Source organism: Geotrypetes seraphini, chromosome 10, assembly GCF_902459505.1.
Source record: "Geotrypetes seraphini chromosome 10, aGeoSer1.1, whole genome shotgun sequence".
NCBI classification, from domain to species: domain Eukaryota; kingdom Metazoa; phylum Chordata; class Amphibia; order Gymnophiona; family Dermophiidae; genus Geotrypetes; species Geotrypetes seraphini.
This window is the reverse complement of record NC_047093.1, coordinates 17,270,509-17,298,329: the sequence shown is the minus strand read 5'-3', so window position 1 is coordinate 17,298,329 and position 27,821 is coordinate 17,270,509. Positions and strand designations below refer to the sequence as shown.

The following is a 27,821-nucleotide window of genomic DNA, read 5'->3' as shown; positions in this document are numbered from 1 at the left end:
AAATCCAACAAGGCACTTTTTATGCCTAGTCAATAAGGTAAAAAAAATATATTCAAATACTTATACTGAGGAAGTGCATACGTAAACAGTATTAAGCACTCCCCCTAAAATATTCATAATTGTATATAATGGACCATAAGAGAAATATTGTTGCTAATTATCAGTCCAGTAGTTTAGAAAATTAAATATGAATACACTTTATGAGTTTATTAAAAAACAGTATTTGAAATAGTTCTTCAATAGATGCAAAATAAATTCCTTAGACATTTATCTGAAACAACTTCGAGGACATTGTTTTATTGCATCCTCAGCAATAATATTTATTTCAAACAGCTACTTAGTTCAAGCATATCTTCAGCAATAATCTCAAATTCCAGATATCTAATGTATTAAGTTTCGATTGGATCTGCTTCAGGGGTGTAATTTCTAAGCTCTTTTCAACCATGGTCTGGCTTAAAAGATACATAGGGAAGATACATGTAGGGATTATGGGAGTATTGTTGGCCTCTTCTATGGCTGTGTTATATATGGTTAGATTTGAAGAAGAATAAGATAAGCACTAAGTAGGGAGATTCAAGTTTCAAGTTTTATTAGGATTTTATATACTGCCTGTCAAGGTTATCTAAGCGGTTTTACAATCAGATACTCAAGAATTTTCCCTATCTGTCCCGGTGGGCTCACAATCTATCTAACGTACCTGGGGCTATGGAGGATTAAGTGACTTGCCCAGGATCACAAGGAGCAGCGCGGGGTTTGAACCCACGACCCCAGGGTGCTGAGGCTGTAGCTTCAACCACTGTGCCACACACTCCTCCAGATCTTTAAGTCTGGGGTCCAAGATGGCCGCAGGCTTGACACGCTGAATAATACACCCTGGAGGTTTGCAGTCATTAACCAGGAAAATATTTCACAGTAATAACTTTTCCTACCTGAAATGGTTGGAGCACCGCTGTTGCCTTGCGGCGCACCAAAGGAGTCTGTCAGAAATATTGAAGATCTAAGGCGGATGCAAAATGTTCGATGAACGTCAGAGGGCAGCCCACTGGAGGCACTGTGCATGGGAGAGAACACTGCAGCTCTCCTTAAGCCAGATATGATTCTTAGCCCCAACGCAAGAGCACTGCCCCCCCGTAGCCTCGGATTTCAAGCTCTCCACAGAGTGAGGAAACCCCGGAGGGAGGGTTGTTTCCTCTTCTTGAGGCAAGTGCAGAGCCTGGAAGTGGGAGCACTTCAACGGGAGAGCCCAACCATGGGATCTGAGGCTGTTTCATCTACGGGGGTTGGACGAGTCCAGATGGAGGAGCGACAGGAGGAACCATCATATGGTGAGCATTTTTTCCACCAAACAGGAACAAACTTTCATTAATAAACCCATTGAAGTGACTTTAGAGGCGCACTGGGATCTTGTGGCTAACTTTGAAAAAGCCATAAATCCCCATTTTCATTACATAGAGGGGAAACTAACTGAGCATACAAGAGAGTTGAAAGATTTAAAAACAGATATGATTGTCTCTAAATTCAGCATATAGAATGTTGAACAAGACCTAATTTCTTCTAAACAGATTCAAGAGACATTAATTAAAGACAATATAAATCTTAGGAGGTAAGTTGAAACTTTAGAGAATAGTGTTTGTAGTAATAACCTAAGATTGATCAATTTCCCTAGGGTCACTACGATGACTCCTAGGGAAATGATTAAAAGATATTTGCTGGAAATTCTGGGAGTCTCGGAGGAACATTTACCTCTGTACTCTCAGGTTTAAGATTTGCCTTCTAGTATCAAGTTCAACATCAAATGACTACTAACCAAGAAGCAATAGATGTCTTAGCTTTGTTTGAGACATCAGATAAAGAAATTGCAACTCCAGCAACATTAATAATATCAGTAGCTCTTCAACCTGACAAGGCATGGGTTTTGAGACTATTCTTTAAGTATAGGCAGAAAGAATTTCTTGGTTATAAAATACAGATGTTTCCCAACTTGTCACATGAAACACAGCAGTGTAAGCATGATTTTTTTCTTCTTAAGCCAGGAGTCTTAGCTTTAGGGGCTACATTTTATTTACGACACCCCTGTAAGTACATTGTGTATCACCAGACAAACAAGTATGTTTTCTTTGAACTTTTTCAATTAACTACCTTTTTGTCACTACCCTTTTGGAGAAAGAAAAATCTTGAGCTCATTAGATTGATTTATACATTTACTCTCAGCTTTAAGCCTTGATTCTTTATTGCATATTTTCTTATGTTTCTTGCCAAGTGTTAAATCTTGGATCTCATTTGAGGACTTGAGTAAAGTTAAACCTATGTTTTTGTTTTCATCGTTATCTTTCTACTGTTAAAGTGGAAACTACATTAGAATATGTTCTAAGGTTTAATTTCTTTCTGTACAAGTTATAATGCTTGATATTTAAGTTGAAAGTCATAAATAAAAGATAAGCACTAAGTAATACAGATTTGGAAACATTCTATTGATAATGTATTCTTCATTTACATTGACTCTGAGAAGAATTTGTATACAGTACATTCATTTCTTGGGTAAACTCTTTAGATTCTAATCTCCAGCTTGTGTAGACCTGCCATCAGACTGTAATTGATTTTTTTTTTTTTGCTATTAAATTATTTAAAATACTTGGATGTCTTCAAACTGTTTTTTTACTGGAAACAGGTTGAATGAAGCAACTATCTGGTGTTTCATAGTTTTTATCCTTATAAATTGAACACTAGTTTGCATATTAGTCAAGTTTTAAGATTGCAAAGAAACTGCCCTTCTTTCATGGATTTCAAACATAAATCTATCTGATTGTACTCATGTTTTTTTTTCTCAATGAGGCCATCCAACACAAACTGTTAAGAAGCTTGTTTGAAAATTTGATTTCCTCAATGCAAATTATTACTTCAGTACTGTATGAATGTAGAATGCAACAGGAATTTTTATATTGTATTGTTCCTTATTTTACTTTATCATGTTTAATTTCTAGATCAATATTTCATCATTAGCATGTTTTGATCCTTCATGAGGTATTTAAAGTTTCTCCTACTATTTCTTTACCATTGGAGAGATGCTTTCCTATACATAAGAACATAAGAATTTCCTTACTGGGACAAACCAAAGGTCCATCAAGCCCAGTATACTGTTTCCAACAGTGGCCAACGCAGGTCCCAAGTACCTAGCAGAAACCCAAATAGTAGCAACATTCCAGAGCTGAGATTGTGTTGTCATAATGCCTCATTCCACCAATGCCTAAGAGCCAACCTCATCAGTGATGTCACAATGGCTTGAGTGTCCTATACTTGGCTCACATAAGAACATAAGAATTACCATACTGGGACAGACCGAGGTCCATCAAGCCCAGTATCCTGTTTCCAACAGTGGCCAACCCAAGTCCCAAGTAACATAGTAAATGATGGCAGATAAAGACCTGAACGGTCCATCCAGTCTGCCCATTAGTTATACCGATTAAAAATATATGATTAAATTAACTTGTCTCTTCTTTGATTTTCTGGGTCATAGACTGTAAAGTCCTCCTGCTATTGTCCTAGGTTCCAAATGCTGAAGTTGCCTATCCAACCATCCTGTTTGCAGGATATCTACCATAAAGTCTGGCCAGTAACATCCTCCTGTTCCAAGTTAGTGGAGTTCCCATTGATGCCCTCCCCAGCCCAATCCTACACCAAGCTAGATCCTGAGTAGTAAAACAGATTTTATGCTGCTGATCCAAGAATTAGCAGGAGATTTCTGTAAGCCATCTCAATAATCTGGAGGGAAATACTGGTCATTCCAAATATCACCACTGTAATTGGTGTGCTAATACAATTGACAAGCTTGGTTGGAAGTATTCTTTTGGTGATAGGATATTTTATACTTGATATGTATCACTTGCCTGTTAACATTTTGTTATATTTATCATTTTTTGCCCTTATCAAATTAATTCTATAGTCAAGAAGTGTTATTTTTTGCTCTGGAAACTTTGTTTAGGCTTTTGGTGCAATCTTTGATATTAAGTACCTTAGATTACTGCAACCTGATTTGCTTAGCATCGTGTAAAAAGAACATTAAAAAGTTACAAATTATTCAGAACACCACTGTCAGATTGATATTTAATCTGAAGCGATTTGATCATGTCAGGAGTTATTATCAGAAGTTACATTGGTTACAGATTGACGCAAGGATATTATTCAAATTTGGGTGCATTTGTTTCAATCACTACATGGTTTTAATACCTACCTATATACTTGAATATAAGTCGAGGCCCCCATTTTCCCCCCCAAAATGATGAATAATGGTTGACTGGAATATAAGACGGGGGCTTAATGTTCAAGTGCCATGCCCTGCCAGGATCTGTACCCAGTGTCCCCTCCCAGGCTCTGCACAGCCATCAGCCCCCTTCCCTCACTCCTTACCAGGCTCTGAACTCAGCCCCCGTACCTGCCAGGCTCTGAACCCAGCCCCCCCTCACTCCCTGCCAGGATCTGCACCCAGCCCCCTTCCCTCCCTGCCCTACCATGCTCTGAACTCAGCCCCCTTCCCTCCTTGCCCTACCAGGCTCTGAACTCAGCTCCCTTCCCTGCCAGGCTCTGCACCTTGTCCCACCTTCCTTCCCTGTACCCTCTTCCCCCTCTAGTTGTGTAGTGGTAGACTGGGACAGGAGGGATCCCTCACGTTTCCCGTCCCAGCCGACACAAACAATTTTTTACCCCTTCCCGTGTACCTTTTCCCTGGTGGTCCAGCGGTGTATGGGCAGGAGGAGTAAGCTTTCCGTGCTCGAGCTCCTCCTTCTGATCTTGCAGCCAGCAGCCATGCACCGCTCCCTAAATGTCTGCTGAGTAGACATTGGAGGATGTCTTGAAACTTAATGAGGAATTTGTTTTTGTTGTTGTTTGGTATATCAGACTTTTAACTTATCTCTGGTCTTTCTCTTCATTTCTGTTATAAATGGAGTTCTTTTCAGTTTCTTTTTGATGTTTTCATATTGTACACCGCTTTATGTGATACAGGGAAAGTGGTTTATTAAAATTTTTAAATAAACCATATTATTTCAGATAAATGAATGTCTAAAGAATTTACGAGAACCCCACTAATCTTCTGTAAACCGCATAGAACTTAACGGTATTGCGGTATATAAACTATTATTATTATTATTTAAGATATTGTATTATTATAATGCGTTTTCTAGCATATTGGACTCATGTTTGGTTGATATTGTTTACATAGTTAAGGCAGCATAGGTGCCTTTGTGCCTTTTATAAAAATAAGTTACACCTGAGACCACACAAATTGGCACACAGAAATTTATCTGCATCAGAAGTGTAAATGTGTGCATGTGCCTTTATGCCTATATCTGAACTCCCTAATTCTATAATTTTGTGCATACATCTCCACATTTAGGGCTCCTTTTAAGAAGGTGCGTTAGGGCTTTAGTGCGCGGAATAGGGCACGCTAAAATGCCACGCGAGCTTGCCGCTACCGCCTCCTCTTGAGCAGGCGGTAGTTTTTCAGCTAGCGTGCACTAATCTGGTGCGTGCGCTAAAAACGCTAGCGCACCTTTGTAAAAGTTGCCCTTAGTATTCTCTAATCTATATGTACAATTTTTCACCGATAGGTTTGCAACCTTATTAGTAAATCATGCACTAAATTATAAATAGTAGTAGCTGATCGTAAAGTACCTGAAAAGCATATGGACTGTATATAAGTGCTCTGTTGCTGCTATCTACCTTTTAAAGAAAAATGAAATGAGAGGAGTAATCTGTCAGTCTTACCCTATCTCAAGAAAGCTCCAGCTTTTCAGGGGGGTTTTCTCCACTGAAAATACCTTGACATTTTTTTTGTGTATAGTTGAAGCAGTTTTTAACTGAAACATTTATATAATTCTTGTCTCTGCTACCTGCAATGGAAGACTTTTTTCATAAATTCACAGCTCTACCTGTGAAGACATGCTTCTTTGTTATCCTAGTATCTTAACTGTGTCTTCCCCCTCCTAGACCAGGGTAGGCAATTCCGGTCCTCGAGAGCCACAGGCAGATCAGCTTTCCAGGATATCCACAATGAATATGTACGAGATGGATTTGCATACACTGCCTCCTTGAGATGCAAATTTATCTCGTGCAAATTTATTGTGGAGATCCTGAAAACCTGACCTAGCTCCGGCTCTCGAGGATCAGAATTGCCTACCCCTGTCCTAGACTCATATCATGGCACTTTTTTTTTTTAAGATCTTATCTTCATGGATGCCTTTGTATACTCTGATAGAACCCTGTTTAAAAGCAAGGAACATGACTAGTACTAGGCAATGAAAAAAATCTTTGAATTCTTTTCTATAGATTATATATACTGTAATGAAAATATCTGTATAACAGTTTTGTGCCAGTGCAGCTGGACAGAAGCCACAACACAGCATCTGTTCTTCCATTGAAGTATGACCTTACAGTCTGCTCTCATCTGCTAATCTTTCAAGTCTGATAGAAAACAATCAATTGTTTAGTTGTTGCACTCATCATGCAAGTTGGTTTGCCAATGGAGATTCTGTTGTCAGAACACATTACAGATCTTTGGGAGAAGCCAGTGATGGTTGTTTTTGCTTCAAGGTACTCTATGGCTTAGCCCCTAAATACATAACAGACCTTTTCTCTTTCACAACCAACAGACACAAGCGAAGCTCACACCTGAACTTCGTTCTCCACCGGTTAGAGGTTGTAAATTTAAAAGTCATCATCAACATCTTCTCGCACATCAAGCAGCTTTATAGGGTAAAGACCTTGAACAATTGCTTGTGCCTACTACCTATGGAGAATTCAGGAAACGCCTGAAAACACATCATTCCTGAAATACTTAGGAAACCAACCTATTCAATCTTAGTCCTTAACAAATGACCGCAAGAACCACCAATCGCTAAGTCTGTACTTTGTTTATTCACTCAATCTGTAACATTTCTAATCATTGTAAACCGCATAGAACTTCACAGTCCTGTGGTATATAAACTGTTATTATTATTATTATTCTTCTGTGCTGGAGTAACCAGGGCTAATTAGAAAGAAGCCACAGACAGTTATTTATGGTACTAAGCAGATATGGGTTTAAAGTAGATTGATAGGATTAGTGGACTGTGTGCTCTTCTGTTAAAGGTCAGTTAAGTATAATGTCATGTGGTCTGTAGTTCTCCTTATTCCTATTCAGCTGATGTCCCATCATTCACAGTCTCCAGTAATAATTCTGTTTTTTGTCCCTCCTATGACTGAGACATACCATATGTTAACTGTGTGTAGTAGCAATAGCTGGCACAAGTCTGTAAACTGTTAAATTTAGTAGCTTATTCCTCCTGATTTTCGAAGGCACTTATCCAGATAACAGCATCGATTTCCTGGATAAGTAATGATGACTGGGACTATCCCTTGATTTTCATGCCACTGAAAATCATTACATATCATCCCGACGCTATCCAGATTGCATCAGAGTGGACAAAGGGAGGGTGATTCCTGGAATTATTTATTTATTTAATTCATTCATTTTCTATCCCGTCCTCTCCAAAGAGCTCAGGACAAGTTACAGGTTAACATACATAATATATAGTTAACAGGTACAAGTTTTTCTTAAATCAACATCTGGTTATCATGATATTCAGTCTGCCAACCAGATGACTATCTGTTTAAAGTTGTTAAGATTCTCAATTACTCCAAGATAATGGTCAGTTACAGTCTTGGACTCTCTTGTGCCAAAGATGTCAATTGGGGTTAGGAGATATTTTAGCTTACAAACAACTCCAGCACTATGTACAATCGTTAGATGTTACTGGATTATCATTTCTCATTGAAGATAAATTACAGGAGTTTGTTGGATCTTTTGCGGATATTGGGTTTAAGGTTCCTGCTTTACATTGGGCTATTGAGACCTTGGCCCTATCACCTAGGGATGTTTGGCGCTCTCGTTGGAGTTCAGACTTGGGAATCCCTGAGGATACTTTGGATTTAAGGATGCTGCTTAAAAGAATTCTGGGGATTTCAGTGAATGCAGATCTGCAGGAGTGTTAATTTCGAATGATTCATAGAGTCTATTTTACCCAGGATCAGCTATTTAAAGCAGGCTATATTGATTCTCCCACTTCCCAGAAATATTCCCTTCGCCCACATACATTTTTTCATGCTTTTTGGTCTTGCTACTACATTCAAAATATGTTGAACGTTTATTGCATTGTACGGTCCACTTTCAGTGGTGGGACTCCTGTTAGATAAATATGAAGGGTTTTGTCTTCCTTTGCGGGGCCATAAGTTGTTCATGCGAAGAGTGGCTATTTGGGGGAAAAAAGAGATATTGTCAGTTTGGGTTACTGATACTGTTCCATCTTTTTGGGCTTGGCAAAATCGGTTACACACCCTTTTATTAATGGAACATAGGTCTGCCTGGCTCACACCAAAAAAGAAAAAAATAGTTTCTCCAAATTTGGGACTCTATATTTTTTCCCTGGGGGCTAAGTACCATTTTGAACTCCCTGTAGGCTTGTTGCCTACTTGGTTTCTTTTGTTGGGATGCGGTCAGCCATGGGGCAATCTTTAAGGGGGGTTCCCCCCCCTCTCTCTTTCTTTTCTTCCTCTTTCTTCTCTTCTTTGTGGCCTCTGCACCTCTTCGCTCCGGTAGGATGTCAGAACCTACCCTCCGGAGTATAGAGGTCCTGTTGCTTTTCGGGAATGTAACTGCTTTTAGCTTGTCATTGGGGTGCAGAGGTGGAGAGAGGGCTTTGCCTCTTGCTTTCCTCTCCCCCCCCCCTTTTTTTTCTTTTCTTCTCTGAGGGTTTCATTGTGTTACTGTATAATTTTCTATTGGGAGGGGGTTGGGTAGGGGAGAGATGGGATAGGATTTGCGCATTATTGTTTATAAGGTTACCCTTGTATAATCTGTTCTGTTTTACTTTGATCTATGTTAATTCCAGAGGTGATATTAATCATAGGAAGCTCACCTATAAGAAAATTAGGTTTTATTAAGGAATTAATTTGTATAAATCACAGTGAGGAATTTGGTACAGGAGGTTTGTTTGTTTGTTTATTTCTTACTCGCCCTTATCCAGGGTGAGTTACATATTAACATACAAAATAAAAAATTTACATTTATTGTACAAAACACTTCAGAGACACACTATAACAAATTACATACTTACATATCCAAATCAAATTACATATAACATACATGTCGCATCAACGACGAATAATATTTAAGGTCAAAACTGGCCAAACCCACACATACATCAAAATATAAAATTCCATAAGTCATACAATAGCATGCCTCAATAGCAAACATCAATAAACCAAACCAAACAACAACATTCGTAAACAGGCTTGACATGTTTCTAGGCACTGCATTCATGAGCTAACCCCTTAACCTCTGCTTCAGTTCCTATAAATGACTTCATGCATCTTGAGAATAATGAAGTTCCTTAGGTATCACACTTAGTAAATATAAGCTTAATATAGCAGAAAAACATATTGCCCCTCTCTGATCAGCTTTCAGCAGCCTGCTCTCCTCCAGAGGATGGAAAAGAAGTTTAAAAAACATCCTTTCTTCTCTGGCTCAAAATTTACATACCAAAACCACATCATGGATCTGAATGGAAAGTTCCAATTCCTTGTTTTACGTGTCCTAGAGTATAGCTGATGATGATGATGCATAGAGGGGGGGGGAACATACCTAGCTTTTTTTCATTGGCCCGGTTCAGTTCTTCCAGCACCCAGACCCCTAATCCAATACTTCATTTGTACAGATCACACAGCATTGCTTCCCAGAGCTCATTATTCTATCTAGGTCACTGTGAGCTCCATAACCTGAGGTATCTCTTCTTTTGAAGATTCAGTGTCATGCCAACCAGATAAATGTCTTCTACGTATACTTGTACCCTGGTTTTTCTTGAACATGTAAGCTATATTGGTTCTAATTCAAACAATGTTCAGAAAAACAACCAGGCTTACTACCTAGGCCTGTCAGCCATCTTAGGGAGAAACTTTTTCCCTTATTCTCCATTTTATATATATATTAGCATGTACCTTCATATCTCCCCTGTAATCCCAAAAAGTCACATAATTTAATCCTAACAAAGTTAGGGCAGCAAAAATGTGGTCACTGATGAATCAGAATATTCAGCACCAGCCACCATCTGGATACCAGCACTGAATAACCAATTTGTTTTAACCATGGTGGCTGGCATTAAAAAAAGAAACAACAAACCACAACAAAAAAACAACACACTGCCCTGGTTTAATATAAGCCTGTTATTGTTCCTTTTACCCTATAGTATACAGTGCTACTATTCATTTCTAATAGTTACTTGCTGGTATATGTATAGCTTTTTTCCCAAGAAATATATTATTTTTTACTATTTGTTGAGAAGTATTGTCAGAAGAGATGCAATTTTGTAATAATCTTTTGTTTCTTTTCCTTGAATGTTCATGTGACTTGACACCTATGTGCTTTTTTATTCTGCTTGTCTATGTCCAGTTACACATCAGAATTGTTTTATGAAGGCAAGTTAATGGCTAGTGGGAAGCAGCCATCACACAAAGATTTCTATCCGTTAACGTTCTTCACTGCAAGAGGAGAAGATGTCCAGGAAAAAAACAGTACTGCCTTTTACAATAACGCAGAGGTATAGCTTATTGTAACATTAATTTTAAACATAAATTCATTGATTTATTTTCTTGAAATAAATAACATATTTAGCTGTGTAAATCTTTTCAGTGTTGAGAAGGAATGGACAGTGTGAGGTGTTTGGTAACTTAATATTTTTTCATTTCTGATGTGAATTCTAACAAAATTGTTTGTCCGTATGCGTATAATTGAATGCACTGCACAGCAGAATTTAACATCGTAACAAACATTTTGTTGTCCATATTTAGCACATAATAATTTTCATACCTAATGCATGCTGCAGTATTGAAATGGTATAAAAATTATGTGTGCAGTAGGAGTGAATGGCAGAGAAAATTTCATAGATAAAAGCTAAAGATTGTTTAGTAAAGAATGGTAGTGGCATTGACCAGATCTGGCAATGAATCAGATATATTTCATAAATGAGAAAAGGTTAGGAGAAGTCATAAAATATAATTAGTTAATTATTTGAAAGTCATGTTGATAGTGGCCAACATTAAAGGCTAGAGTTCTAAGCAGTTTGATAGTGTTGAGGAAAACATAAATACAAGGGTTGACTCATAGTCATGGCAACTATTTTTTTCTATTGAAAATGCACCAACACTGGAAATCTAATATATACATTTGAAACTCTGTGACATGTACTTCATATTGTTGTCACCAGATAAGAGATGAATGCAGGCGTCTCTGGTAGGGAAGAAGCAGAAAAACATGGCATTTGAAATCATCGTTTTAGGCTGTTTCACTAAACCAAACACACAATCAGCTTGAGAGTGAGTTTGTTTAACTGTTAACATCCTTCATAAAAACCTAAGAATAGCCTTACTGGGTTAGACCAATGGTCCATCAAGCCTAGTAGCTCAATCTCACGGTGGCCAATCCAGGTCCCTAGTACCTAGCAAAAACCCAAAGAGTAGCAACATTCCATGCTACCAATCCAGGGCAAGCAGTGGCTTCCCCTGTGTCTTTCTCAATAGCAGATAATGGAATTTTCCTCTAGGAAATTGTCCAAACCTTTCTAAAAACTAGCTACGCTATCCACACTTACTACAACCTCTGGCAGATGCGTTCCAGAGCTTAACTATTCTCTGAATGAAAAAATATTTCCTCCTATTGGTTTTAAAAGTATTTCCCTGTAACTTCATTGAATGTCCCCATATCTTTGTAATTTTTTGACGGAGTGATAAATCGATCCACGTGTACCCGTTCTACTCCAGGCAGGATTTTGTAGACTTCAATCATATCTGCCCTCATCCATCTCTTTTCCAAGCTGATGAACCCTAACCTTTTTAGTCTTTCATCATACAAGAGGTGTACCATCCCCTTTATCATCTTGGTCGTTCTTCTTTGAACCTTTTTTAGTGCTGCTATATCTTTCTTGAGAAGTGACCAGAACTGAACACAATGCTCCAGGTGAGGTCACACCATGGAGCGACACAGAGGCATTATAGTATTCTTAATCTTGTTAACCATTGCTTTTTAAATAATTCCTAGTATCTTGTTTGCTTTTTTGGCCACCTCCGCACATTGGGCAGAAGGTTTCATTGTATTATCTACAGTGCCACCCAGATCCTTTTCTTGGCGCTAACCCTAAGGTGGACCCTAGCATCTGATAACTGTGATTTGGGTTATTCTTCCCAATGTAAATCACTTTGCATTTGTCCACATTAAATTTCATCTGGCACTTGGAAGCCCAACCTTCCAAAGGTCTGCCAGCAACTTTTCACAATCTGCATGCGTTTTAACAACTTTGTACAGTTTAATGTCATCTGCAAATTTAATCACCCCATGCATCGTTCCAATTTCTAGAACTTTTACAAATAAGTTAAATAGCACTGGTCCTAGTACAGATCCCTGTGGCACTCCACTACTTACCCTCCTCCATTGAGAAAAATGACCATTTAACCCTACCCTCTGTTTTCTCTCCGATAACCAATTCCTAATCCACAACTTAACTTTGCCACCTATCCCATGACTCTTTAATTTTTTCAGGAGCCTCTCATGAAGAACTTTGTCAAAAGCTTTCTGAAAATCTAGAAATACCACATTGTCATGTAGGATTATGGCATTGTGGAACAGTTCTGGACATTTCTCCCGTACTGCACAGCACAGGTGGTATTGCAGAAATGACTGTGATACTGTGCATTCACAATGTGTCCCTTACGAACTGGATGATACACAAGGCAACTTGGGAGACTACTTTGAACGATGTTAACAGTTAAACAGTTTGTACTAGTACTTTGCTGTTCATGTTGGACCACTACAGATACTACTCTTGGTTTTTGGCTTAGCTTTTTAAAGTGTCTATAAACGCCCATTTCCTCTTGTTGGAACTGTTTCCTCTATGGTGTAATGTACAGGGTGCCCACAAAAACACTCCTTGATTTTAAATGGTTACAAAATCAAAACTTATTGAAATATGTTTATAAATAAGATGACAGCAAATACAAGGCCCAAAAAGCACGGTTAGCAAGATCTTACACAATCGCTTGCACTTTCACCCTTATAAGCTGCAATTGGTGCAGAAGTTATTACCTTCAGACAATGTAACACTACAAAATGACCAGGTGTTCCTCAAGTGGCCTCCAAGATCACTGGACACTGTTTGTGACTTTTTCCTTTGGGGTACGTGAAAGACAGAGTGTACTTACCTCCACTATTTGCAACTATGGATGATCTGCAGGAACGCATCACTGAAGCTATAAACGCGATCACACGGATATGCTTCGGAGAGTCTGGTCTGAGCTCAATTATCGCATCGATGTTTGCCGAGTAACAGGTGGGGCGCACATCGAGTGTATGTAACTAACAGATACCATATGAAACTTTATTGAGTTGATGAAACTAGCCTCAAAGGTGAAAGAATATTCCAATAAATTTTGGCTTTGTAACTATTTAAAATCAAGAAGTTTTTGTGTTGGCACCCTGTATTTATGTGGTACTTGTTCAGAAATAAAACACAAAGCTTTCTATTGGCCAGGTATTGCATATGAAGGTGAACAGAAGCTTTAGTTCTTTGGCTTTTGTTAGCATATGTATGCTAACTAGTATGTCTAGTGGCCTAGCTGAGGAGGTTGGCACCCGGAGCAGTGATGCCTGGCATCATCGTGCTGTGTGCTCCTGTTCTTCCCACCCCTCACATACCAGCATGAACATCATCTTCCACCTGCTGCTTGCACCAACCTCAGCTCCCTTCTAACATCACATCCTGGTCCTGCAACCAGGAAGTGACATCAGAAGGGAGCCAAGACTGGCGCAAGCAGCAGATGGAAGAAGTTGCTCACGCTGGTGAACATTTAAAGAAGTAAGCTGGGGGAGCAGAGAGGAGGAGAGGCGCCACAGCACCCAGGGCGGTTCGCCCCCCCCCCCTTACTGTGCCTCTGAGTATGTCTGTATCTGTATGACTATATAGAGATACAGATGACGACTCTGTATGTATTGATGTGTGTGTGTATGTATGTATAGAAATTGATTTCTAGATGCATCCTGAAAAATCCAATTGGCACGCATGCCTCCTTAATTATAAGTTGCATTCTTGCCATAATTTTCTGTTTTATTTTGCAGCAGACCTAGCATTGTGTTTGGGTTGATGAGCAGTTAATTATGTTTATTTGCACTTTAAATAAATGCCACATGAATATAACGACACATAATTTTCTATTCAGCTGTTGCTGCATAGCATTACGTAAGCCATTGTTCAGCACAGTAGCTTTTAAGTGGCTAAGCGAAATAAGTTGTGCAATATAGAAAAAAATTGGAATATTGAATGTATAGTCATTGAACTGAAATATATACATATTCAAAAATGTAAATTCCATTGTTCTCTATATAACCACTAATTCTTATTATATTTTCCTTTCTTAAACTCTTGTAAACTGTGTCGAGCTCTATCCTTATAGAGAAGATGTGGTATAGAAGCGTAAGGTTTAGTTTAGTTTAAAATATATAAAAATGGCATTGATTTTATGGTGTAGCTTCCTGACTCTTGGTTTCTTTGCCTTTTAAGGAAACACTGAAATCTTCCAAGGTCTTATATACAATTAAACACTGGAAATCATTCTGGTTAAGGCTTCGAGCTATATAGAGAGATTTTTAATATTAGATCAGTCGGCATAGGGAGAATTCTGTGTGCCATATTTATTTGCCTTCATTTATATAACACTACTAGATGTGTGCACACACATGTAGGATTCAGTCCCTGCTCAACAGAGCTTACACTCTATTCAAGACAAACAAACAGGACAAATAAGAGATTAGAAAGTCCCATAAAATAATTAAAACAATATGGGTTTGTAACAGGTGAATGATTTGTATGTGTGAAGTTCCAGAGTGATATCTGGAAGGCAGAACATATTCTTTTCCTGAATGCTTAGGGGGCCAAGTCAAAAGCAAGATGAGTTTGAGTGCTTCAGAGTCCCAAGTGCTTAACGTTGGCTGAGATATTTGATGTTTTCTACCTAAACTGTATTAAACAGTGTTGTGTTGGCATATTTGACCAACAAGCAAAATAAGACTGGTGACGTTAACCAACAATATTGTGACTTAACAAAAAAATAATGTCTAGATAAGAGGAATCCACAGATAAGACTCATCCAAGGTACAACTCTTAAAGTAAATGAGTCTTATTCAGGGTGACCATGTCAAACATTTTTTATAGGGTTCCTCTGTGTTCTCATATATTCAATCCAAAAATGCAGTTATAATGTGAAATTATATCAAAAAATAGTAAAAAATGTGTTGACATTATCACTCTAAAAATTAATAAATTCACGTTTCTGTTCATAAATCAGGGCCAGCTTGAATCATCAGGTTTAAACTTTCTGCTGAAAAAGTGGTTCCATTCTTTGACCAAGCAAAGCCCTCTGTAGTACTTAAGTTGCCCAATGCTGTGTGTCTCATTGCCAAAAATGTTTTAGGGACTTGGAAGGTGACTGTGACACCCAAACATATTGCAGCTCGAAAGTCTGAGGCTGAAAGTCTTATCTGAGAGTTCCTCTTATATATACACTATTTTTTTAAGGTGTCAGTATAAGGGAGATTTTGTTGGGTGACATATTTGACAAGTCAATTTTACCAGTTTGAAGTTGTGCTTCCTTGACTCATTTTTTTTCACCAGCTTTCTAGACCAGTGGTTCCCAACCCTAGAGGACCCCCAGGCCAATCGGGTTTTCAGGATAGCCCTAATGAATATGCATGGAGCAGATTTGCATGCCTGCCACTTCCATTATATGCAAATCTCTCTCATGCATATTCATTAGGGCTAGCCTGAAAACCCGATTGGCCTGGGGGTCCTCTAGGACAGGGTTGGGAACCACTGTTCTAGAAGACAAAGTTCTCTACATAGGAAAAGGGATATCAAATTCTTTTTTTTTTGTACAAACCCAGTTGGTGCTTAGCTTTTGGCTGGGTTTAAGGTGTTTTCAGTTAAATGACTTACACAGACAGCAATTTTGCTGGAAAAAAAAAGCAACAGAACTAAAACTAGCTCCAAATATTTTGAGTTCCTGGGTTGCTAGTCAGTATGTTATTCCCATTTCAATTTCAAATGTCATTTTGATGGAGTCTTTAATAATGGTTCATCAGATGTTTCCTGACATCTCCCTTTTAAGGTGTTTGAAGTCGTAGAGCGTGTTGAAGAGCTAAGGAGAAAGTGGCCTGTGGCTTGGGGAAAGTTGGATGAGGGAAGTATTGGTGTAGTAACACCATATGCTGATCAAGTGTTTCGAATTCGTGCAGAGCTTCGAAAGAAGAGGTTATCTGATGTCAGTGTAGAAAGGGTGCTGAATGTTCAAGGTGAGTATCAAATATGCCGCATGAAATTCTGCTCACAGCTTATTGTAATTATAATTTGTATAGAAGTATCTTCTTTACAAGATAATGTTGGAATTTCAGAAATTGTCAGTTTTTTAAGGTAGAGGAAAGTATGTATTTATTCATTCATTCAATTTTCTATACCGTTCTAGGGGAGCTCAGAATGGTTTACATGAATTTATTAGGTACTCAAGCATTTTTCCCTGTCTAATGTGTCTGGGGCAATGGGGAGATTAAGTGACTTGCCCAGGGTCACAAGGACAGTGTGGGTTTGAACCCACAACCTCAGGGTGCTGAGGTTGTAGCTTTAACCACTGAGCTGATAGCTGTGATATTTTTGAATGTGAGCTGCTTAAGCTTTAAATGTCGTCTTGTGTAAAAATATGTTTTTGTAAAACTGCCTAATCATGATATTACTCTACAGATAACTATTAAATCGCATTCAATATGTTTTATTTTCCTTTGACTGGATACTATAAAAAAGCAGATGATGATGAATTCAAATTCTGTTAACGAGAGCTGTGGTGTTGGTCACAGAGAATGAAATCTAGTCACATATTAAGTGTTCATTTTATTTTATGTGCAGCAAAGCCCAGAAAGGCACAGTAAATAATGGTAGATTGAGCATTCTGAATGATCTGCTCTCTATCTCGCATCATCCTTTCTAGTGCCAGGAGTAGCCTAATGGTTAAAGCAACAGGCTGAGAATCAGGGCTAACTTCTTATGATCATGAGCAGGTCTTTTCTACATAATAGGACATATTCAGTAAAAAGAAAGACATCTACAGTACTCCCCGATATTCGCAGGGGTTCCGTTCTAGGAACCCCCGCGAATGCTGAAAAACCGCAAATACGTTTTTTAGTGGGTGAGCTAGGAGAGGGCACCTGGAGAGGCAGGAGAGAACAGCCGGAGTGCCGGCGAGTGAGGAAAATCACTCGCGGTATGCTCCGCCCGCCTCTTCCTGCACTAAAGTCGGGCCTCACCAATCAGAATCTGCTTTGACACGCAGCTCCTGATTGGTGAGGCCTGACTTTAGTGCAGGAAGAGGCGGGCGGAGCATACTGCGAGTGATTTCCTTTACTCACCGACGCTCCGGCTGCTCTCTCCTACCCCTGTGGCTGTCTTCTCCTGCCCGGTCATTCGCGGTCAGAAAATCCGCGAATGACTGGGACCGTGAACAGTGAACCGCGAATGACCGGGGGAACACTGTACTTCTAAAAAATAGCAGCTATCTTGTGGAGTCCCCCAAGGATCTGCTCTATCTCCTATATTATTTAACATCTTTTTAGCGCTGCTTATTTCTTTGATTCAGGAGATGGGCTTTAGAGTATATTGTTATGCTGATGATATTCTATTGGTTGCTAAAATTGATCCAATTCATTTAGATTTTAATCCTCTGAAAGAAGGACTCATAGTAGTTGCCCAATGGTTATCTGACCATAAATTAGTCCTGAGTATTGAGAAATGCGTGTCTTGTTAGATTGCAGGACATTACATACAACCAAATTTGGAAGTTGACATTTTTGAAAATAACATCCCACTGGTAAAAAGTTTTAGATATCTGGGAATTTGGGTTGATTATCAATTGACCTTTGAAAAACAAGATGTTTTAAAAGGGGATTTTACACATTAAGGGTCTTGAGGACTAGTCCAGGAGAAATATCTACATACCCTTTTTCATACTTTAATAATTTCAAAATTGGATTATTGCAATATTGTATACCTGGGGACCTCAAATAGGAATCTGAAAAGATTACAAACCTTACAGAATACTGCAATAAAAGTTTTAGACTTTAAGAAAAAAATTGATAGGATAACGCCCCTTTATTTGCATTATCATTGGCTACCAATTCGTTATAGAATCCAATTTAAAGCTTTATCTGCTTACCTACATTCATATTTGATTCCCTATTCGCCATTAAGAACTTTGAGATCTATTCAGGATAATAGAATGGTTCATAGAGCTAGATGGGAGTTTACTCGAAATAAAACATTCTATTTTGCAGCTCCAAATTTATGGAATCATATGCCAGGAGAGCTGAGAACAGTATTTTTTAAAGAAGCATTCGGACAAGATTTAAATCAATCTGATATTACTCATATATTCTGAATGTTCTTCTAGATCTTCATTTAGCAGTCTGGGGAAATTTTAAAGCTTAATGGTATTTATATGATTTTATTTAGGAGTGAATGCCTTTTGTAAGAGTGAATGTTCCTTAGTATACCTGATGTTTGTATGGGCTGGGTCTATACTATCTAATAATGGAGTTCTTTTTTACATTTGTTTTATTTAATTTTACTTTTATTATATTTTGTAAATTGCTTGGACCAGTAAAATGAACGAGCGTTATAACAAGCTTAATAAACCATAAACCACTTAGTCTGGAGTGGCCTAGTGATTATAGCAGATGCCTCAGCACCCTACGGTTGTGAGTTCAATTCCTACTGCAGTTCCTTGTGACTCTGGACAAGTCACTTAACATTTCATTGCCACAGGTGCAAATAAGTACCTATCTAAAATATGTAAACCCTTTACAGGAACAGAGAAGAGCCTACTGTGTTTGAATGTGATTTGAGCTACAACTAAAAAAGCTGTGAGCCAGATTCAAAATAACATTCGTTCTTATCCCATCTAGTGCTCAGCCATTTTGTGTATATGAATATATGGCTTTCCAAACCTAAACCAAAACCAGATTCCTTTTATGTCTTTCACTTGACTTCCCAGCCCCATTTCTAGCACTGCTTCTGGAGGGAAGGAAAAGAGCTGCTGGACCTGCGGAGAAGGGAAATAGATGTCAAACCAAAGGGTGGAAGGGAGAGGGATTCAAATACTGAACTTACAGCGGAAAGAAAAAAGGTGGGGGAGGGGGGCAACTTAATGCCAAGCATATGAACTTCTGAGTAGGCCAAAGATTGATGTATGCATCAGAGATCTGTTCAAACTGGAAAGGAAGAAGCAAAAAGAAAACTGCAGACTAGTATGTACAAGAGGCAGGCTATGTTTATTATACCAAATATTTAATGCAGTTAAATGTTACCACCTTATTACAAACCAAGAGACCTGATACGGTCCGTGTTTCGGAGAACACACCTTCTTCAGGGTCCATGGTTGATAAGGTTTGTAAAAAAACGCAATAAAATGGTATTAAATAATTGTCTGTTTAAGAGAAGGTCAACGGCCAGCAGTGCAGCGCAAAATAAAACTGAAACGAAAATGAGTAGGCCAAAGATTAATGTATGCATCAGAGATCTGTTCAAACTGGAAAGGAGCAAGATTCAAGCACTTGTGGAGGGAGTGGCTCACCTCTTAAGGCAGATTACTGGACACCATTAACCAATGACAGCTACTTGAGGGTCACATGTCAAATGCTGGACCAGACATGGGCTTTACATTCTTGTCCTATATCTGTTACAATGTGGAAGAATGCCACTTTATTCCAGTTTGTCCAAAGCACTTCAGTTGGGTTGCAAAGGAATGGGATAACTATGGCAGTCATAACTATCAGTATTGACAGTGCTGCAGTTGGTTTGCTGCCTTTTGACCATATGCCGTGCTTTGTCAATATACTCTCCAAATTGTCTGTTAACGAAGCAATAGACAAGTGTGGCAAAGAGGTCATTGTAGCAAAGTGTGGAAAAATTGTCGGCCGCAGACTAGATATATTCTGTATATTAAAAAAGGAGGAAGGAAGACCAAAAGGCAGCCGGCGTGGTTAAAAGGTGAGATGAAGGAAGCTATTACAGCTGAAAGAGAATCCTTCAGAAAGTGGAAAAAAGATCTGACTGAAAATAATTGTAAACGGCACAAGGAATGGAAAGTCAAATGCAAGGTGTTAATAAGGAAGACAAAGAGAGAACTTGAAAAGAAGATTGTGCTGGAAGCAAAAACACACAGTAAAAATGTTTTTAGGTATATTAAAAGCAAGAAGCCAGGAAGAGAATCAGTTGGATCTCTAGATGACCAAGGCATAAAAGGGTCTCTCAGGGAGGATGAGATCATAGCAGAGAGATTAAATGAATTCTTTGCTTCATGTGCCACTAAGAAAATGCAAAAAGCATTTGCTGTCTTACGACCAGATCAGGGTCATAAGACAGCAAACGCTTTTTGCAACTTAAGAGCCCTGAGGAACCAATTTTTTATATCGTGAAACATTGATCATCGTCGGCAGATTAAAGCAGTGTTTACCAGCCATAAATTTCCTGTGGAAGTGATCAGAAACACAGGAGTGAATAAACTCGGTGGAACATTTAAAGATAAGCTATATTTGCATTCCACTTCTTTTTACATACCAGAGCATTAGAACTGTGAAATATATAATGTTTAAAGGGTTTTGGGGGGGGGTTGGTGATAGAAGCATGGGGGGAGGGGCCCTGGTACAAAGTTGTACCCCGTGGCTTCTGAGGCCTCTTTTCCTCTTTAATTTTTCCTTTTTGAGGTTTGACTGGTATCTGTGATGAGGGAATTATTGGCATAATACCCAGCATTTAATCAACTCGAGGTTGTTTGAATTTACTTTATTACTGCAACCAACATCTGTTAACAAGGCTGCTGACTGCTACATTACTGAACCTCAGAGCAAGTTTACAGTCTATTTAAAATTTGATATACCGTCTAACCTAATCAATTTATAGACTGTTTACAATATATATGCATAAAAGTATTAAAGAAAAGAACACCAATATAAAAATAGTAAAGAACAACACATTCAACCAGCCATTAGCACACTAAAAAAAAAAGCTATGCCCACTTCAGTGGTGAAAGAAAATGAAATGTCACACCCAGTCATTCCTAGACGGGCTATGAAATTCTTAGGAACACCAGCTAAAACTGTCCCTTGGGATCACTTATTTTCATTTTCAGGATACACAGTTAATAAAAAAAATATGTGCTGTGGCTGAGTCAAACAGTAAGATAATGCATTTTGTTTATTACTTTCCAAATGCTGAATGCATTTTTGGCTGGTCTTATGGTTAAGAAACACAGTTTTGTTTTTCTCTGCTCACTTATTATACTTCAATCATACAATTAATCACATGATTAAAATTTTTAATTGAAATGCAGCCCTAAGTAAAACTTAAATCCACAGGTGCAACCCTTGACATATTGGGCAATGAAAACTTAAATTTTGGATTGTACCAGGTTGATTTATTTGTAATTTTTAGATATATTTAATTCAAATCTGTGTAGTAGAAAACTTGTAGCTAGATAAGGGCTCCTTTTACAAAGGCGCAGTAGCAGTTTAACGCGCGGTATACTGCACGTTAAACCACCTGCCGTGCTAGTACCTAAAGCCTCCATTGACGAGGCGTTAGGATTTTAGGCTGCTGCAGGTGTTAGCGCGTGATGATATGTCCAACGCGCTAACCCCTGTAGCGCGCCTTGATAAAAGGAGCCCTAAGTATTAAAGAATGTGGATTTACATATTATGTTATGTATTAATTTCTCACAATCAGTATAATCTGAATTTTATTTTTAGATTTTAAGCAGTTTATTAACATTTGGTAGTTTTTTCCCCAGTAATACGTGGAAAAATTATTAAGTTTTGTGCATTCCTTCTTTAGGAAAGCAGTTCAGAGTTTTATTTCTCAGCACGGTACGGACACGGCATACTTGCAAACACAAGCAAACACCAATTAAAAGGAAGGAACAGTTGCTAGAAGATTCCACAGAAGATTTAGATTATGGTTTTCTATCAAACTATAAACTTCTCAACACCGCCATTACCAGAGCACAATCCCTAGTGGCCGTGGTAGGAGATCCTGTTGCTCTGTGTTCCATTGGAAGATGCAGGTAAAGTAAATATGCATTTTTGAGTGTTTTAAAAATGCTTGCAACGGTTTGCATGTGTTTATAGAAGCTATGTATTAATTTTATTATTGTAGTGTTGGGCATAGTAACATAGTAGATGAATAAAAAGACCATTTGGGGCATCCAGTCTGACCACCTTGCAAGGATATATTTCATCTCAAAAGCCTTGGCCACTTGAAGGTTATCTCTCTTTATAAGTCATCATCGTATTTTTTTACTCCTTGACTCTGTACCTTTCTAGGCATACAGGTTAAACAAGATCTCAAGTTCAGCTCAACAATCAGACTTCCCTCCTATGACTGACTGCTAAAATTTCCAGTAATCTAAGCAAGTTACCAAAATTATTGAGATAGTTACCATAATCTCCATCTCCACCTTGCTAAGCGTCTGTGGTCTTTCTGTGGCTACCCAAATGTATTGACCTTCTTGGTTTCTGGGATGTTGTAGCCTTCTGGTACCAAACCTTTTTGTTGCCAAAGAGTTGTAGCTCACTGGTTCCAACCCAACTACCCCTTAGATGACTATTACTTGTTTATTTCTTATCATCTTTCTGGTCAGTATGTAGCCACAAACAAACTGATACCATCAACTCAGGAGAGGTTTCACTAAATCAAACACATCAACCAAGGTCCCCAACTTTAAGGGCACCAACTTCAAAAGTATGGGAGATTTCGTCCATCGGGCACTGCAAAACCAAGCCGAAACGGACAATGTAGAGGTAATGTGGTCAACTCTGAAATCAACCATACACGAAGCAACCAACCGCTACATAAAATCAGTAAGTAAATGGCAAAGAAACAACAAATCCCAGTGGTTCTCTACGGAGATCTCAGACCTCATAAAAAAGAAGAAAAGAGCGTTCATCTCCTGCAAACAATCAGGAAAGCAGGAATCTAAGGAGAACTATCTGGCCAAGTCAAAGGCAGTCAAAACAGCAGTCAGAGAGGCCAAACTCCGTATGGAGGAGAATCTAGCGAAAAACATCAAGAAGGGTGATAAATCCTTCTTCAGGTATATTAGCGACAGAAAAAGAAACACAGATGGGATAGTACGCCTTAGGAAACCCGACGAGAACTATGTAGAATCGGATTCTGATAAAGCCAAACTTTTAAATGAATACTTCTCCTCAGTCTTCACCTGCGAGGCGCCAGGATCCGGCACTCAGCTGCAAACAAGGGAAAGCTCGGAAGACCCATTTCGAAATTTCAAGTTTACGCCCAGCAGTGTCTACTATGAGCTATCAAGACTCAAGCTGAACAAAGCCATGGGACCAGACAAACTACACCCCAGGGTGCTCAGGGAGTTGAGGGATGTCCTGGAGGAACCGTTATCCACGCTCTTCAATCTTTCCCTAAGTACAAGAAGAGTCCCGTTGGACTGGAAAACAGCTAACATCGTTCCACTCCACAAAAAGGGATGGAGGACGGAGGCTGCGAACTACAGACCGGTGAGTCTCACATTGATAGTGAGTAAACTTATGGAAACACTAATCAAATGCCAATTAGATACGATCCTGAACGAGGAGAATCTACGAGATCCCCATCAACATGGATTTACAAAGGGAAGATCCTGCCAATCAAATCTGATCAACTTCTTTGACTGGGTGACAAGAAAGCTTGATATAGGGGAGTCTCTGGACGTCATGTACTTGGACTTCAGCAAGGCGTTCGATAGCGTCCCACACCGCAGGTTATTGAGTAAGATGAGTTCGATGGGATTAGGTGAAACATTAACTGCATGGGTTAAGGACTGGCTTAGAGGTAGACTTCAGAGGGTAGTGGTAAACGGTACCCTCTCCAAAACGACGGAGGTGATCAGCGGAGTGCCGCAGGGCTCGGTCTTGGGCCCGATCCTATTTAACATCTTCGTAAGAGACTTGGCAGAGAGGCTTTGAGGTAAAATTACATTATTCGCCGATGATGCCAAACTATACAACATAGTAGGCAAAAGCACAGTGCCCAATAGTATGACGCAGGACCTACTCCTACTGGAGAATTGGTCAAAGACTTGGCAACTAAGTTTCAATGCCAAGAAATGTAAGGTCATGCACCTTGGCAGCAATAATCCATGCAGGATTTACACCCTAAATGGTGAGACCCTAGCAAGGACTGCAGCAGAACGAGACTTGGGAGTGATCATTAGTGAATACATGAAAATTGCCAACCAAGTGGAGAAAGCTTCATCCAAGGCTAGACAAATCATGGGTTGTATTCGTAGAAGCTTTGTCAGCCGTAAGCCCGAGGTCATAATGCCGTTGTACAGATCCATGGTAAGACCCCATCTGGAATACTGTGTATAATTCTGGGGGCCACATTACCAAAAAGATGTGCTGAGTCGGTTCAGCGAATGGCCACCAGGATGGTCTCGGGACTCAAGGATCTCTCATATGAGGAACGGCTAGGTAAGTTGCAGCTATACTCACTCGAGGAACGCAGAGAGAAGGGCGACATGATCGAGACATTCAAATATGTCACGGGCCCTATCGAGGTGGAAGAAGATATCTTTTTTCTTAAAGGGCCCACGGCTACAAGAGGGCATCCGTTGAAAATTAGGGGGGGGGGGGAATTTCATGGTGACACCAGAAAATATTTCTTCACTGAAAGGGTGGTTGATCGCTGGAATAATCTTCCACTACAGGCAATTGAGGCCAGCAGCGTGCCAGATTTTAAGAAAAAATGGGATAGGCATGTGAGATCTCTTCATGGAGGAAGTTAGGGGGTGGGTCATCAGAGTGGGCAGACTAGGTGGGCTATGGCCCTTTTCTGCCGTCATTTTCTATGTTTCTATGTAACTTCATTTGGTTTCTAGGAGCTGTAGTTTGCTGTTTTCAAATAGGCTAGCCTATGGCTTAAATTTTAATGGCAAAAATCAGAGTGTTGTAGGGAGATACAATGTTTGGTCTGAAGCCCGTGATTTTGTAGCATGGTGGGTTTGATTTAAAAGCAGCTAGTCAGGAAGCAAGATAAATTTGATGTAACTCAAATCCACTTAAATCATGATTTAAATAGCTAGTTGGTAAGATTGTATACAATAAAAGTGGAACTGTAAAAGGAATATATGCCTGTTTTGTTTTAATTGCATTAAAAACAGTAGTACTCTAAGAACTATGGGCTAGATTCACTAAGTGGGAACGGACAATGAACACTCCACTGAAGATCACTGATGTAAAACCAACTTGTTTATTTCATAAAAGGACACAAGCAGAAGCTGTGAACCCGACACAGCACTGTGTTTCGGCGTCTGAGGAACGCCTGCATCAGGGGTCACTAGCGTATAAGTTCACAGATGGCAGGTCTGGGATAAAACAAAGCTCAGTCCAACTAACATGCCAGAGTAACCAAAATCACTGAAAAGCTGTGGAAGCATTTCAGAAATGCGTTCCTCAGTACTACAAGAATATGTTTTGCTGCTCTTATTTTTATTAATTCATTTGGATTTAGCTAATTCAGTTTTAGTAGTATCCCAAAGCAACACATTCTGGTTCACTAGGTATTTCCCTGTCCCCAGAGGGCTTACGCTTTAATTTTTATCCCCATCCATATTCACCTTCCCTACAAAAGAGATCTTACATTCCACTTACATACTCCTTCCTGTACTGCCCAGGGTGACCCCTAATCTGCCAAACATCTCTTCAAGTGTCAGTTCCAACTGATGTCATTCGTAGCACACACTCAGACCCAATTACAGCAATTAATCACACATGCAGACTACAAGGAACCACCCTCTGCGCATGAGCCAGCTCAGGCCTAGATGCATTAAACATGGTCGTTAAGACTGTGCAGGTCACTGTGGGCCAATTTTTTGACAGATTGCCAAACAGCGATCCATGCTAAGAAAGGCCTCCCATGCAAATTAGTTGAGCCAGATGTATGCTGTCTGCCCTAACCCCGCCCTAACCCACCAGTCGTTGGAAAACCAACTCAACACATGCGCAGAGCCAGTAGGGGAATCCCGAACAGCTGAGTGGCAGGGGCAGAAGTCTTAAATTTTTTTTTTTAATGGACACAGATATTGTGCATGTGTTACCCATGTACAATATCTGTCCCCATCGGGAAAAAAAAAAAGTAGTGCCGTCGCTCGCCATGATGCGCCCTCCCAAACAATGACCCCATACAAAAAAAGTGGCAAGAAATATGCCCACTCCCTCCTGCCACTGACTCCTCTACCCGATTTCCCCGCCCCCCCAAATATCCTTGACTGGAGGGATGCTAACTCCCTCCTGCCACTGGCTCCACCACCCCCAAACCTTATTTTGTAGAAGGGAGTAGGTGATATGCCCAGTCTCTCCTGCATTGGGCCCACCTTCCCAGTGCATCCTGCAGTCCACAGGGGAGGGGCCATAAGTTCCTGAGCCAGTCAAAGCCTTAGTCCTCTGCCTGGTGCATTCTAGGATACACTGGGAGGAGCTTAAGGCCCTGATTGGCTAAGACACCTAAGGACCCTGAGCCAATCAGGGCCTTAGGTCCCTCCCAGTACATCCCAGGATGCACCAGGAAGGGAAAGGCCCGCCATTTTGGAGAGGCGGGCCTGACACAGGAGGAACAGGGCATCCCTCTCGCTCCCTTCTACAAAATAAGGTGCAGTGGCAAGATGTATGGATGGAGCCAGTGGCAAGAGGGAGGAAGCATCCCACCTGCCAAGGATCTTTAAAGGGGGAGGGGTCTAGGAGGGGGTACGGTTGGTGTGATGTTTGCCAGGGGAAGCCAATGACGGGAAGCAGTGGGCATCCCTCCTGCCAAGGATCTTCAGCGGAGGGAAGGAAAGTATCCTATCATGGGGGTGGGAGTATGGAGGGGTCCAGTTGGGGTCAGGGGCACGGCTCCACTTAGACATGATTTTATTTTTGGGATGGAATAGATACTGTGTGTGTATAACATCTGTGGCCATCAAAAAAATAGGGCAGACCTGTCGGTAATTTTGGGCTCTTAGCAGCTGCCGCTAGATTCTTTAGCGATGTTAGAGCATCAATCGGAGGGCTCATTTTAATATTAATGAGATCATTAGCATGGTAGAGACAGAAAATGAATGAACACACGGAAAAACATATGGTGGGCCATTTTGTATACTGGGTCAGCAAATTAAGTCCGTCGCTAAACAAGTCAAATTAGTTTAGCGGCCATCCTTAGATGTTCGGAGAGTTTTGCACATCCCATTCTCAGAGGCAATTAAAGTATTTAACTAAACTTACCTGCTATAGAGTACTATTCTCTCAATGTGAGTTCATTCAAATATATCTACAACACCCACTCAATCTGCTATAATGAAATAACGAAAATGAGTCGGTATCTCATAACAATTCTCTGCCTACTGATCAGCACCAAATGAACCAAAGCCTACTCCACCCATCCCAATGGCTAATTTAGGTGAGCATCCGGCTGTTATCTCGGTGTGGTGCTTTAGGTTAGTTTGGGTCCTCGCGGTCCGGGCATTTCTCCCTCAAACTGGCCCATCACCCTCACCTTCGCGGTCATCTTTCCAATGTTTTCTTTGTCAAACGGGCCCAGGCATAGATGGCAAATGTTATCTTGCAAGCGGTGCTCGGCCCAAAGCTTCCCCTCTGATGTAGCTTCCTG

At 39.8% G+C, this 27,821-nt stretch overlaps 1 protein-coding gene across 5 annotated transcripts in view; it reads left to right on the top strand.

The window, feature by feature from the left end:
* The window catches only part of HELZ (helicase with zinc finger), a 294,520-nt gene that overhangs the window by 181,100 nt on the left and 85,599 nt on the right, over positions 1–27,821 (top strand). For all 5 annotated transcript variants that reach the window (XM_033960981.1, XM_033960980.1, XM_033960983.1 and 2 more), the window contains 3 exons: positions 10,478–10,625; positions 16,237–16,420; positions 22,002–22,230. In XM_033960981.1, the coding sequence (XP_033816872.1) occupies positions 10,478–10,625; positions 16,237–16,420; positions 22,002–22,230 (561 nt within the window). The remainder of the gene's footprint in view (positions 1–10,477; positions 10,626–16,236; positions 16,421–22,001; positions 22,231–27,821) is intronic.